Here is a 14,737-nt window from a genome sequence, read left to right on the forward strand (position 1 = left end):
TGTTAATTTAGAGAAAAGTTTGATTTGTAACGTATCTACTAATATACCTATAATATTGTACATTACATCCCATGTTTATTTTCTCTAAAACAATATCGGACAGAATGAGAACATTGATTACTATTGTTATAAATATCATTCATCAATAAATTTGTAAGCAATGTATTTTGCTCTTTTCCGTATTATAAAAATACCTATCTATAAATATACATATTTTTGTGATGCAAAATGGTAAAAAAATTAACCCCCTACCCACCATTATTACGTAATTGATACCACAACTAAATTTAAAACACCTTATTTGAAAGGAAAAATCAAATATGCAATGCTTATAGAAATTTAACTTTTTATTAAAAAATGATTCATACATTGAATAAATCAATGAAACAAAAACAAAAAAGCTAAATTGTAATTAGGTAATATTAAAATAAAAATTATCTTACAATTGTAAAGTATATAAAATAGATTTTACTGGTCAACTATTATTAGTTCATCGATTCCCCAATCCTCATAGCTATTGTCTGGCAAATATCTTCTAATTATAATAGGTATTTTACGTTTCTTCAATTCTTTCATTGCAATTTGTAATGGATCAGTTTCACCTTCAAGTTCTACCATGACAGGGGCACACATTGCAATCTGCAAGGCTCTTGTACCTAATACTCGAGCTCTTTCATACCTAAAATAAATAAGTATGTAGAATATTATTTAAAAACAACAGTCAATTTCTAACATTGAATCAACTCTAATAACAAGAGCCATATGAATATCATCATTCATTTTTGGTAACATTTCTATTTCATGAGAATGCACTTCACAATAATTTTCAAGTTTTACAATCATATAATTTTATTCTCTATGTGATAAAAACATAAAATGGCTTAGAGGCTTTAATAATTTATAATTTGTAAAAACATACTTTGTCATATACTTAGTTGTGATTCGTTTAGACTTTTGAACTTGACTTTGAGCTTCTTGAATAGGTAATATATCAATGTTATCTTCATTTTCCTGTTAAGTGTTTAAAATTAAAATGCATACATGTTTATTATAAAATTTAATTTGAAACACTGTTAACTTCTTTCAGGGATATAACGTCAAAAACCAAGCTACCGGACCGGGAATCAAACATGAGTCATTTCCAGGCGATTGCTTGACCACTGAGCTACCGAACAACACAGACCCATGACGCTATCTCCCACAGTTAACGGATGTTTACAACTACGTATAGCCCACAATTGGTACTGTTAGGTAGTAATGAATAATTTTTTTTGTTTGAATAAGTCAATGCAAACATCTTTAAATTAAAATCATCATCAAGGTTTAAGATTTTTAAACTAAAATTAGTTGTTACTTCAGGCTGATCTAATTCATCTAAATCTGCATCGTCTTCAACTTCGTCAAAGTCATCTGCGCCACCACTAAAATATATAAATAACAATTTATAATGGATCCAAGTTAAACAGTTAATTAGAAATGAGGAGAGGAGAATATTATATTAGGTATATCACAATCACAAATTATACAAGAGAACATAAGATTTTGATATATTTCTTAGGCATATTTTATTTAGAATAAGTAAAAGTATTCACAGAATAGATTGAATGGTTTTGCTTAGACTTTTCTGTCTCTAATCTCTATTGTTGTAGAGTCGAATTGTGCTTACATAAATAGTAAAAGGTTTAAGTGTTGGTAATCATTGAACAATAATAATACATATTTTAAACGTAAATTCAATGTTTTGAAAACTGAACACAGTGTTAATGTGTTATACATGTGCAAATAAAGGGAATTAAAGTTTTTTCAGAAATTAGCAGTTGATAAGTACTCACTCGTCGTGTTCAAATTCTTCGTCAGCCATGACAATTGACAGTTACTGTATGTATTACAGAATTATAGATGAAACACTAATACACTATAGACAAAAATTGTACACAAAATACAAATACTCAACTAGTGAAATACAGTGATACTGAATACTGAATGCATAATCAGCATTACTGAGCCATTATTGTTACCATTTGACATATTGTTCTATGACCAAGCCGAACCACAGAACAAACCTATTCATACTGATACCACGGTTGTAATTTAATACTGTGGTTGTAGAAAACATTATCAGTATATTTTCTGATTTCTATTTGTGCATATTTCACGAATCACGGACGCCCGATGCCTCTAGTGCACGCCCCGAATGACATATCAAAAAAGCTGTACTCCTTGATCACACACAAGTACACAATTCAATTGTTATTTACTTTTTTCATCAAAGTTTTTAATTTTTATCAGACCGTCTGCCTCTACGTTAGTTGAAAATCGTTGTCGAACTCGTTAAATTGGTGAGTTCTTGTCTATCCTGTAAGCGACCAACTAATATGTCTTCGATCCTTTGTTTTTACAGGACAATCGATCATCAGGTTCCCGCGAACGACGACAATATGACGTCTTCTTTTGACGAGATCAAAAACTTGTACCAGACGTTGAAGACGGAATGGAATAAAAAAAAACCAGATTTTAAACAATGCAACAGCATATTGTTACAAATCAAGGTGAGGAGATTTTTTGGTCTCAACGGGTTGGGTTAGGTTTTTTTTTTAAATTTAATTTACTTTCTGGATATTTTGATACTAGCCAGTCCTTTAGAAATATTTTTATTTGTATTACTATTTAATTGTGTAAAGAACATTGTGGATAATATTATGTATATGGCTATAATTAATTCAAAACGTTGAATCTTGAATGATCCATGTTTAAATATTAAATCTGATTATGTCAAAATTTAAAATGCATATAATTATATAAATTGATAGATCATGTTAATATTAAATGTTATAATATTATACTCTTTTATTAACCTAAACAATCAAGTTCTTATCAAATTATAGGTACATACAGTTTTTTTTTGCCAGATTTAGAAGAAAATAAATTATAAACCAATTTGTATGTTACATTGGTTTTTTAATGTAAACCAATAACTAAAAGTAACATAGGTATGTTAAAATGCTTTGTGGTAAATATTTGTTTTATTTTTGTCAGTTTAAAGTTTAAACAAATGTTAGTAGATTGTATAATTTCAAACATCTTAATTTTTATTAACTTTTATTAATTTACATTAAAATCTAAATACTATAATGTGAGATAAGTTTACTATAAAATACAGTATATAATATACATAAAACAATATGCAGTAAAATCTGCTTATGATGATCTTCAAGGGACCTAGAGAATCAGATAATTAAATCCGCATTTTGTATATCCAGATGACAAAAACATACTGCACGTTAGTTATAAAACCAACCAAGCAGGTACAAGGCTAGGAATTGTTTTATCTGAAATATTGTTATGTACAATATCGTAATAAGTAGGGCTTAGATTTATATGTAAATATATATTTTCTCTGCGACGTGATAAATTAATTTCGGCAAGTGATAAATTTGTTTCACAAGATACTAACGAGGTATATTTGATTTTACATATTTTGTCATAAATACATGTTTTTACATATTTCACAACTATTCAATTTTTTCTTATATATTTAGACAATTATACTGTTTTAATGTCTTTTCTTCAGAGTTCAGAATGATTGAAAAGTTATCATGACTATATATTATATCAACTATTTTTTGAATTCAAAAATTTAAAAGTGCATGTTATTATTATAACTGTAATCAAGATAATAAGATAACTAAATAAATAAAAAAAATGTATTACATTTTATTTTATTATTAATTATTATAAACATTTTACGACAATATCAGCGATCTTTTGGATTCAAAAATTCAAAAATGAATTTTATTACATTTTTAATTATTTATTATTATTTTTTTTTTTGATTATACATATTTTGAATTCTTTAGCACATATTTTTGTTGTATAAATACATATAAATCCCAGCCCTAGTAATAAGCAGATTATACAATAAGGATCAACACAAATAATTAGTTATTATATATATATTTTATTTTAAGTCCATAAAAATTAAATTTTATAAATAAAATAATAATTGTGTTCAAGAGTAATATTAATTAGGTACTTGTCTTCTTATTTTCAGATTGGAATGACTAAACATACCTTTTTACCAACTTCTAATGTGGAGGCATCTCAAAAAGAATACCTGATAGCTAGTAAGTTTATGTTATCATTTTCAAAGTTTGAGTGATAGTGAGATGAGCAACTTTTTTTATGAAATAACTGTCGGCTTTAAAGTATAAACTTAAATGCTTTGTATTTTCATTGCATTTGAATCATTTGTTTATGCATTTTACTAACAAGCCATTTGGTTGTCATGTATCCATTATTTGACTCATTAAAAACAATTTGCAGTTTTAACCTTCAAGTATGTTAGACTATTATAGCTTGGTTAATTTTTCCTATAATTATATTTTGGTTTAGTCAACAGATCATGTTTATCATAATAATTCACTTTTATATTTAATAAATAACAGAGTATGACCAGTTATATTGTATATTTACAGGAGACATCTTAGAAGTGGGGGTACAATGCAGTATTGCCATGCATGATATTCCATCTTTTGAACGGTACATGGCTCAACTCAAGTGTTATTATTTGGACTACAGGTAAGCAAAATTTATTGAGACTAATATGAGTAATATTGAATAAGACTTCTCATTTAAAAATGTTTCTTATTTTTATTTAGGGACAAATTACCAGAGTCTGCGAATCAATATCATTTGTTAGGTCTGAACTTACTGTTCTTACTATCTCAAAATCGAGTAGCTGAATTTCATACAGAATTGGAGCTTCTCCCATATGATATTGTACAAACCAATACATATATTAGGCATCCGGTCGCTTTAGAACAATATTTGATGGAAGGCAATTACAACAAGGTGATTTAAATAAAATTCATTAAATTAATAACAGAAGTCATAGATATGTCTACAGTGGCAGCCTAGGGTGCCGTGGATACTCTTGCAATTTTCAAAAGTCGCTGTTCAACCAAGTTTTAAGTCAGATTGATTACAACTTTTATTTTTTAAAAAAAAAGTCATGCATTGTTATAATTACTATTTACCTATAAAGATATATTCGATAAAATTAGGCAATATCTTTATTTGTTAATAACATGTATTGTTGAATTGATTTACCGATGAAAGACTTAAGGCAGGTGGTGGTATGGTTTCGGGTTTACATCTATTATTTGACATTATTTTTTTAATTGTAACTAGGTGGTTAAATCCAAGGTTGTGTATGAATAATATTTCTGGAGTACTGAAAATACCTACTGTAGAATGAAGATTATTAATTTAAATAGATAAAACAGGAATTTTTTTTTAATTATAATATAAATATTTCCTTGGGATGGGAGCTTTAAAAAAATACGGCCTTGGGCGTATAAGGCATTTTCGGTTTCTTAAGGTAGCGCTGATCATTTGCTAGACTATCGCTGCGTATGAAGGCGGCACTATGATAAAAGTGTTTTTATAGTATATCTGTTTAATTTTTAGATATTTCAAGCAAAGAGTAATGTGCCATCAGATACGTATAATTTTTTTATGAACATACTGTCAAACACACTTCGTAATGAAATTGCTGAATGCTTACAAAAAGCATACAAAAAAGTATCTATAAATTCTGCTACAAAAATGTTAAACTTTAACAGTACTAATGAAACGAATGACTTTGCTAACAAGGTAATTTAAATTGTATTAAATAATTAGTTATCAATAAAAAAAAATTAATCATTATTCATTATGCAGAAAAAGTGGATTTTGGGTCAAGATGGTTATTACGTGTTCCACCTCGAAGAAGAGAAGAAAGCAATAGAACCTTTGCCCGCATTACAGATTGCTGATTATGCTATTCATTATGCCAAAGAGTTGGAAACTATAGTCTAATAATTTTAATTTACTCCACTGGATTTTGTATTGATTATTTGAAATTAAATAAAGTTAAGAAACACCTAATTGTTTAAAACTAATATAAAGTTTGGAATTTTTTTTTTCAAATTATTTATGTATATAAATAATTAAATATAAAAAATACTTTTAACACTACATTATATTCTTTGTACTTATATGGTAAAAAAAAAAACATAATTTGTATTCATTTTTAAGACTACAATATATTCTAATGAATTTAATACAAACATTAGGCTTTGGTAAAATTATAATCTTTCCACATTTCTAGAAATTTTGTAGTTTTTTGCAATTGATCTTCAATTGGTTCTTTTTGCCTTTTTCGCCATGCATTGTGATCTAAATCCATCATTCCACCAATGATTTCCTATAAAGATTTAGTAAAACTTCAATATCAAACAATATAAAATAAACTAAATCCATAAAAAATATAGCATAATTTTAATTAATAGTAGACAAAAGCACCAACAAATAATATATGGAAATAAAGTTTCAGGAAAGCATTTTTTGCTTCATGAAAAACATGTGCAGCAAGCGCTTAGCGTTTTTTTCCTTTGCTCGGTAAGCTAGATTACCCACTATCATTGCTAGTTAATGTTGAGCAGTTTACAGCTATTGCATATCTGATTTTAATAATTAATATCCAATATCACATATTTTATAGTGATTATTTTAAAAGTTTAGAATTTTAAGTGTTATGACAATTACACTTTTTTTCCAGATATTATATTTCTCGATACTTGTTCTGTTCCTCAATTTAATCAGTTTACCTCAGCAAAGTTGTTCGGGAAAATTTTTTCATCTTCAATGACATGAGCATATCCACCTTGCATTCCAAAATCAACAGCAAAATAGGGTAAGCTTTTGGGAACAGCTCTACGTACATCTTTACTACTCAAGTCCACGACTTTTACATTAATAGCCCACTCTGTCTCACACTCCAAGATGGCCTTTTTAAAATATATTGGAGCGGTGTCACCAATTTCAATCGGCACAGGCACACAGTTCCATGTCATATGAGGCATATTATTTAGTCGCATTGCACTTTCAAAAAATATTACATCTTCATCTTGATCTTTAAACATGGTAGTCAATACTTTTCGAAATACCTAATAGAATAAATTATCATCATAATTAAAGAATAATTTTGCACTTCATTAACTGCAATTGTAAATAATGTTTTACCTGCATTTCAGTCCAAACATCTTCGTCAATATCAGTTGCACACGCATAGTGGTATATTGGCACAATTAAACAGTGACCTTCTGTCAAGGATTTGTAAGATGGCAAGCACAGATAACACTATTACATATTAATACACAAATTGAAAATCAGTGTTCAGTATAAATAAATAAACATAGTGAACTAGTATACCTTTTCTCCTTTAGCGATAAATAAGTGTTTTAACATTTCTTCACTATCAAAGCAGTAACGACAAGAGTTTAAAATTTTTTCTGTACGTTTATGCTCGCCAATAGCTCGTTTAATTTCCCTTTCAGATGCCTTGGCAGACCGTTTTTCTGATGCACGATCTACAAATACATCATCTTCATCATCTCTAGCATTAACCTAAAAATTATAATTAAATATAACATCATCAAATGTCAAATTATTTTATTAACTTTTCAATCAGTTTATTTTAATTACTATATAAATAATAAAATATTAACCTTTCTTGATAGATTTACAAACTCCATATTACTGTCCTCTGCTGTACTAGTCATTTCTTTTTGAAACTAAAATAGTATATAATAAAAGTACAATTTTATAAGACTTCATTTTTTTTTTAAGCACTTATTTTATTCAAAACTTACCATAGATTTTAATGAATATTTATCATCATCATCAAAGTATCTTACTCTTTTACCATCTTCATGTGTCAATACTTTTTCTCGTTTTTTCTTCTTACCATCATTTTTATCAACTTGTGCTTGTTTAACAGGATAACTATAACCTTTGGATGAAGTCCTAGTAAGTAATACAAATTCTTCTTCTTTTTTAATTGTTTTGTTTGTGGTGTAATTATGTTTTGTTGTATATTCTCGCGCTAATTCCAATTTTTGCTTAAGTTCTTCAGCCAGTTTCTAAAAATAAAAATTATAGTTAATTGTTTAAAGTGTTTAATGTTATAATGAGAAATATTATAACAAATCTTAATTGTTTATGTATTCTGAAAAAAATCTAGTTTATTCAAATCGTTAATTTTTAGAAAATACTTTAGTTACTTTATTTCCCATTATTTCTGCTTTTATTTGTCTTGCAGCTAGTGCATTTAATTCAGAATCAGTTAAAGGATTTTCCACACTTTCTTTATGTTCTTTAGTTTTGTCATCATTATCTGAATATTTTTTTGGCAATGTCTTTTCTTCATATTTTCCATCATCTGATGTGTATTTGTCTTCGTTGTCAGAACCTTTATCATTTTTACTTTTTCTATCTTTTTTATGGTCATATTCTCTAAAATATTTATCTCTGGTACTTTTTCTTTCATCTTCGTGTTCTCTGTAGCGTTTATCCCTTTCTCCTTTACTTTCATTATCATATTCTTTATGTTGCCTGTTTCTTTCATCATCATAATCTCTATGGCGTTTATCTCTTTCATCTTTTCTCTCATTAAAATCTCTATAGTGTTTATCTCTTTCTTCTTTTCTTTCATCAAATTCTCTATGCCGTTTATGTCTTTCTTCATTATCTCGTTTTGAAGCAGTATATTTAGAATCATTTGTATTATCTCTGCGGTCGTGTTTTTTCCAAGATTGACGACCATAAGAAGTTTTTGAATAATTAGTATGTTGGTGACTTTTATAGTGATGATCATCATCATCATCTACTTTAGGCTTGAGGAAACCTTTGTTGCCACTTAATGGTTTTGGTGGTGGAAGACCAGTTCCTCCATTTTTCCAGTATGGATTTAGTTCTCGTTCTGATTGACCTGGCTGCAAAAAATATTAATATGATAAATATAGGTACCTAGATATAATAACAAATATAAGTAGTGAAAATGGTAATATACCTTAACCATTCTAGCTTTAGCTTCTTCTAACTCTTTGCTCTTTGTGCTGATTTTTTTTTCAATTTCTGAAGATGTATTACACACAAAATCCATCCAATTATCAGGTTCCTCTTTCGGTGCAGCAAATGATGTGGAAGTAGACGATGAATCTTTTTGGTGTTTCTCAACCCATTGATCATCGTTTGATGTCGAACTACTGGATGATGAAGATCTCTAAATATTATATAACATGTTAATACAATCAAATGCTAGAAGATGAATAATTTCCAATTGTTAACATTATTATACATTATTATTACTCACATGTTTTTTTTTTTTGTTAGCTGATTTTTTGTGTTCCTTTTTATGCGATTTTTTCCCCATTCTGAAGATTGCTGGCCACTAATATATCGGTGTTAATTCCTAACTCTCGACGTCTATTTTCTTGTCGTTCAATGTCTTTTACAACACCTTCATGCAACTTATTTAAATCGTCTTGTTGTTGGTAGTGAACGAACCCAATGATACCCACCGACGTTAAACAAGATAGTCCAAATACTATTTTAGACGTTGTTGACATATTAATACGGAGTGAATGAATAGATATTTTTAACGGGCGTTAAATTTTAGCAAAGAATATTTCAATAATGGTTCACAGTTCCAGCCACACTCAGGACGGCAGGACTCTGGTTGAAAAACGATGATCAAACACCAATTGAAAATGGTTATCAACAATCGTTTGTTTTGATCAAGATAACAGTTATCACATAACATAATTTCGGATTTCCACATAGATAATAAATTCTTTATAATAAACTCTTTATTGTCTTTGGATTTCCACCACGGAAAAGTAGACAGCCCTAACAAAAAAACACCACTAGGGCGCTAAAATCATCCACCAGTTTTCGTGTCCTCGACTCGCGGACTAAGATAATATATATAAATATATTTATTTCTTAGTCCGTGCCTCGACTATAGGGCTTGATATTTCACAGAAAAGAATACATTAAAATAAAAAATACAATAAATCTCATAAAAACATTGATACTTCTAATTAAACTCTTGACATTTCCATTAGATGCAACTATGCAAAGAAAAGCATAATCTTCAATTTAATATTAGACTTAGATATCTTAGTTCGTGCTTTTAACTTAGACAATTCTTAATAAAAATCTATGCTAAAACCCATTAAGAGGACGTTGCACCACAGATTAAGACAGTTGCACACTTGCACCCACAAGTGTCTCTCCGTCTAACAAATGTATGTACAACATAGAAAAAATTGTTTTGCGCGGGAAAGAACCAAGAACGCTACAGTCATAACTAAGAAACGACATTTTCACCACATAAAAAGGAGAACTTTGGCTGTGCAATATCGTTTTTATAATATCCGTTTTCGCTATCGGAACTTTAAAAAAAGTTAATAAAGTTTGAAAAACACAAATAATAATAGATTTTGAAACAATAAGAACTTTTTTAGTATAAGTGATATCAAAAAAATAAAAACGATAATGCACAGCCAAAGTTCTCCTTTGTATGTGGTGTGAAAATGTCGTTTCTTAGTTATGACTGGCCTTCTCCGATCTTTCCCGCGCCAAAACGTTTTTGGTATGCCGTACGACAGAGAAAACATATGTGGGTGCGATAGAACCTTTGATATTAGAAGCAAGATATCTCTCATTAGAGGATTGATATTTGACAAAAAAGCATAAAACTCCAATACAATTCTGTCATTTCCACAACACATACTATTGTGCTCATCTTTAAATTGTAATGTTTAGCAATGAAATAATGAATTTACATAATATTCATCGTTCACGAGACCAATCGAAATCCGATAATCATAATCATAAATAATAGTAAGATTAAAATGAAATGCTCAATTTATTAATTTTTTTTTTAGCTTTTTTAGATTGTTCTGTTTCTGTACAATAATTATTTACTATTATTATGTATTATTATCTACTCGTATTTCGGCTAAAATGCACTTAACCAACCCCCTCACGATTTTCAATTTTGTGTCTGTCACCACCGTTTCAAAACTAAAGATTTTGAAATTAAGTTGATTAAAGTAAATTATTATAAATTAAATTAATGTACAACTATCATACAAAATACTTATAGGTACAGTTGTACAGTATAGGTATGGTATTAAAACTGAATAGTCTTATAATATACCTAATATTATAGTGTACTAACTACTAAACAAATGAAGACATGTGAGCAATAACAAGACATCTCCAATTAGTCCAATTAATAATTTTTATGTTTATATATGTAGCGAACACTAACCACTATAGCCTGCAGTGGCTAGTAGCAAATTATCAGAATAAAATATGTATGATCTCAAAACCAAAAAATAAAACTAGGAGTTGGAGATGCGGGAGATGTCTAATTATTTATAATAAATATGACATATAGCAAAAGTGTAAAGTGTCTAATGAGATGAAAGTTAATATGGTTAAATCATTAGTGAAAAAAGGAGCTGACTTTCCTCTACGGCGTATTACAATTGATACGACTGCAGTTCAAACAGTACAAAATTGTCTGATTTTGTTTCTAAAAATACCCTTGTATTATTTACAGCCTTGGACATCCCCCAAGATTTCTTAAATCAGAATCCAGATACTTGGGAAAATAACAAAGATTTCATTGACGGTCGTAAAAGGGTTCAAAATTTGAAAGTAGTTAATGATGCAGCTGAACGTGGGATATCGTTATTCAAACTTTCAATGGAATAATCACCAATCGAGAAGAACAAAAGCAGTAGGTACTTTTGCAAGTAGTTGAACAACACCGACAGAAGTATCCAAACCCATAAAATCTTAGATTTAAAAAGAAAATTGTTCATGAATTTCTAACTCAAAATAGTTTGCAAATTTTTGTCATTTTTACGTATTTTGTCAATATTTGAACTTTAAATGCTTATAAAAAAATTGTGACTATGGATTTTTAATTTTTTTCATCTGCCTTTGAAACAATAACCTAGGAGCCTTCTATTAAATGTTCAAGCTTTTTTAACCAACAAATAAAATTTTATTGATATTTATAGAAAAAAAAACTAAAAAAAATGGAAACTGAAAATGTCCGTAAACAGCTCAGAATAAATCAAAATGTTATGGTGTATAGAAAATGCTTATATAAATATTCAGTCAAAATTCCCGTTTTTCCTTAATTTTTCTTTTGTTTTTCACGTCGCTTTTGAAAACTATTGGGATTTTTACTTTTGACCCCCCAAAGTACCAACTAGATTCACTTTCCTATCAGAAAAGATACTGTTGAAGAAAATTCAAGCATTTTTACTGTCCTAAAAGGTAATAACAAACACAAATGTGGTCAAGTGGGTACCACTTTGCTGTTTTTGAACATGTCGTAATAGATGTGTTATATTTCAATTAAATTTGAAAAATTTTCTCATGGCTATAAATAGTTCATAAAGAGTCGAAATTGTTTGAAGAATTTACTATGTATAGAAAATGCTAATATAAGTATTTGGTGAACATTTCAAGAGTCTACGGTTATTCATTTTGGAAATACAACAAAATCTAAAAAATCAATTAATGGAAATTCAATTTACTGCTGAATATCAAATATTGTAACAATATTATAAGTTCAAACACTCATCAAAAATTAATGTTCCGTTTAAGTATACGTTTTTTTTTATAGGTAGAAAAACTTGTGTGAAATCTTTTATTAACATTTTTAATCTTAGCTATGAAAAGAAAATCTTTTATGAAATTCTAACTGAAAAATAATTAAAAATATTTTAATAATTTCTCATAGTTATAAATAGCTTAAAAAGAGTCAAAATTGTTTTAACATTTTAGTATTTACAATTTTACCATGTAAGGAAAATTTTAATTTTAACATATTTTGGTAAAAATTTCAAGTATCTAGGATTATTCGTTTTTAAATTACAACAAAATATCAAAAATTGATAAATGAAAATTTGTTAATTTACTGATAAAAATTAAAAATTCAATGTTGTGTACACATTTTAGATTCAAACGCTCATAAAAAATGTATTTTAGTTTTCTGTAAACTTCTTTTTTTTTGTTTAAGGTAGGACCAATAGTGAGGAGTCTTATTCTATCAACATTTATAATGTTGGCTATTAAAGGAAAAACTTTTATAAATTTTTAACTGAAAATTTTTGAAATTATGATGAATTCTAAATTCTAATATTTGATATACCTATAATCATTACAAATAATAATTTGTGTTTCTGCTAAAAACGAAGAAATAAAATAAAAACCTTACGTTAAGCTAAAAAAACTATTTTTTTCATATGATTTTTAAATTTTTGGTGTTTTTGAACTTAGTTGCGCCTATAGGTGGTGGTCGGGGGATTGCAGAGGGCGCAATATTATCATATACCACATACTTATATATTGGCCCAAAAATGTACAATGTACTACCATAAGAAATTAAACACAGCAACTCTTTTAAGATTCTTAAAAAAAAAATTACACTTTGGCTATTACAAGAACAAAATATAGACCGAATCATAACAAATGTATAGGATTACTGCATTATTAATTATCATATAAATTGTACGACTTTAGTAATTATTGTTAATTTTAGTTTTATATTACCATATTATATTGCATTATTTAACTACACAATTTTTTTACATAATGCTATATTATAATATTATATTATATAAATAAATAAAATAAAATATATATTTACTTATATTATTAATATTATAGTTAGGTATGTGAGAAATGTATATTACAAATTGTAATTATTTAATTTATAAGGACTATTTAATGTATTTATATTTCAAATTGTGAACTCATGGCCCCCCACACTAACATGTTCAGTGGGGCCCATTATCTTCTTGAAGAATATATAAAAATAAAAATAAAAATAAAATAAAATATGCGTATGTCCTCACTAGGATCATACCATCTGGCAACACTCAAGATTTAGATTCACAATTGGACCAGGTATGTCCAACCCGGGGAGGTGCTCTAACAGGGATTTTTAGATTTACGATGAAAGTTTTCGATTATAAATGGTTGCTATTGGTTATAGATGTTTTAGGAAAAATAATTAGCAAAATTGCATATTTATTTATTATTGGTTGATCGGGTGGATCAGATACAACTTGTATCATATCAAATTTTTGAACATTGCCTACCAAGTACCAAGGTGGCTGAGTTGCACTTACTGCAGTGCATTACACACAAAAGAAGTTGAAAAATCATAATATTTTTAAGAGTTGCCATATTTTACGGGCAATGAAGTGCGTGGAATCAGCTAGTAATTTAGTAATTATTTCTCCTATAACCAAAATAAATCCATCGTAAATCTAAAAGTCCCTGTTTCAGTATCTCCCCAGGTTGGACCTACTACCTGGTCTAATTGTGAATCTAAATCATTCTATGAACCACTCAAAAATAAATAAACATCATTGTAAAATCATTACATTCCTCGCTCAAATTGAAAATTTAAAACAAGGTTCCACGTAAATAAGTTATATACAAATTACTTTATTCACAATAATATCATCAAATATACTTGGTAATATCATAGGCTGACTGACCGTTTTCGCTCAGAATCGTTTTTCTAATACAATGATATTATATCATTGAATTCAAATTTAACACCATCCATTACAGTGACCCACTTGTAACCTACTGTACAGCAGAGTGACATCCACTTACCCACCTTTTTAAGTGTTGATTTAGATGTTTAGGCATGGTCCAAAAACTTAAAAATGAAATACAAGACCCTACATAAATTGTTCTTTTAAAAATACGTGATATTATGCACCATTTTTTTATATTTGTTTTTTTAACAAATGTAACATTTGAACTGATATACTCTTTAAAATAATGTTTAATTTTAATTGAAAAT

The 14,737-nt window shown here is 28.2% G+C and overlaps 3 protein-coding genes across 3 annotated transcripts; 1 reads left to right on the plus strand and 2 right to left on the minus strand.

Moving 5' to 3' along the window:
• Positions 1-329: 329 nt before the first annotated feature.
• On the minus strand, positions 330-1,996 carry LOC132942732 (DNA-directed RNA polymerases I, II, and III subunit RPABC2). Its single transcript, XM_061011362.1, has 4 exons — positions 1,833-1,996; positions 1,355-1,421; positions 920-1,011; positions 330-679 (listed from the first exon to the last, which is right to left on the minus strand). Exons 1-4 carry the CDS (start codon positions 1,859-1,861, stop codon positions 469-471), a joined length of 399 nt encoding a protein of 132 aa, XP_060867345.1. The 5' UTR covers positions 1,862-1,996; the 3' UTR covers positions 330-468.
• Positions 1,997-2,181: 185 nt separating this feature from the next.
• LOC132942729 (26S proteasome non-ATPase regulatory subunit 8) lies at positions 2,182-6,018 on the plus strand. Its single transcript, XM_061011358.1, has 7 exons — positions 2,182-2,339; positions 2,402-2,549; positions 4,052-4,124; positions 4,476-4,578; positions 4,659-4,851; positions 5,470-5,655; positions 5,722-6,018. The coding sequence occupies exons 2-7, from the start codon at positions 2,439-2,441 to the stop codon at positions 5,857-5,859; spliced, it is 804 nt and encodes a 267-aa protein (XP_060867341.1). The 5' UTR covers positions 2,182-2,339; positions 2,402-2,438; the 3' UTR covers positions 5,860-6,018.
• Positions 6,005-9,403, minus strand: LOC132942726 (CWF19-like protein 2). Its single transcript, XM_061011356.1, has 9 exons — positions 9,197-9,403; positions 8,894-9,106; positions 8,106-8,816; positions 7,695-7,964; positions 7,551-7,616; positions 7,255-7,449; positions 7,066-7,182; positions 6,651-6,989; positions 6,005-6,247 (listed from the first exon to the last, which is right to left on the minus strand). Exons 1-9 carry the CDS (start codon positions 9,254-9,256, stop codon positions 6,113-6,115), a joined length of 2,106 nt encoding a protein of 701 aa, XP_060867339.1. The 5' UTR covers positions 9,257-9,403; the 3' UTR covers positions 6,005-6,112.
• Positions 9,404-14,737: the final 5,334 nt, after the last annotated feature.

Source organism: Metopolophium dirhodum, chromosome 4, assembly GCF_019925205.1.
Source record: "Metopolophium dirhodum isolate CAU chromosome 4, ASM1992520v1, whole genome shotgun sequence".
NCBI classification, from domain to species: Eukaryota; Metazoa; Arthropoda; class Insecta; order Hemiptera; family Aphididae; genus Metopolophium; species Metopolophium dirhodum.

What these genes read in the sequence shown, in the direction of transcription:
- LOC132942726 (XM_061011356.1), bottom strand. Translation starts at nt 9,256, where the DNA reads ATGGGGAAAAAATCGCATAAAAAGGAACACAAAAAATCAGCTAACAAA. An exon ending in CTAAAGCTAGAATGGTTAAG is followed by an intron (nt 8,817 to 8,893) that starts GTATATTACCAT and finishes TATTTTTTGCAG; the next exon opens with CCAGGTCAATCAGAACGAGA. An exon ending in CAGAAATAATGGGAAATAAA is followed by an intron (nt 7,965 to 8,105) that starts GTAACTAAAGTA and finishes TTTTATTTTTAG; the next exon opens with AAACTGGCTGAAGAACTTAA.
- LOC132942729 (XM_061011358.1), top strand. Translation starts at nt 2,439, where the DNA reads ATGACGTCTTCTTTTGACGAGATCAAAAACTTGTACCAGACGTTGAAG. An exon ending in GCATATTGTTACAAATCAAG is followed by an intron (nt 2,550 to 4,051) that starts GTGAGGAGATTT and finishes TCTTATTTTCAG; the next exon opens with ATTGGAATGACTAAACATAC. An exon ending in TGTTATTATTTGGACTACAG is followed by an intron (nt 4,579 to 4,658) that starts GTAAGCAAAATT and finishes ATTTTTATTTAG; the next exon opens with GGACAAATTACCAGAGTCTG.
- LOC132942732 (XM_061011362.1), bottom strand. Translation starts at nt 1,861, where the DNA reads ATGGCTGACGAAGAATTTGAACACGACGA. An exon ending in GAAGAATTTGAACACGACGA is followed by an intron (nt 1,422 to 1,832) that starts GTGAGTACTTAT and finishes TATATATTTTAG; the next exon opens with TGGTGGCGCAGATGACTTTG. An exon ending in ACAACTAAGTATATGACAAA is followed by an intron (nt 680 to 919) that starts GTATGTTTTTAC and finishes TATTTATTTTAG; the next exon opens with GTATGAAAGAGCTCGAGTAT.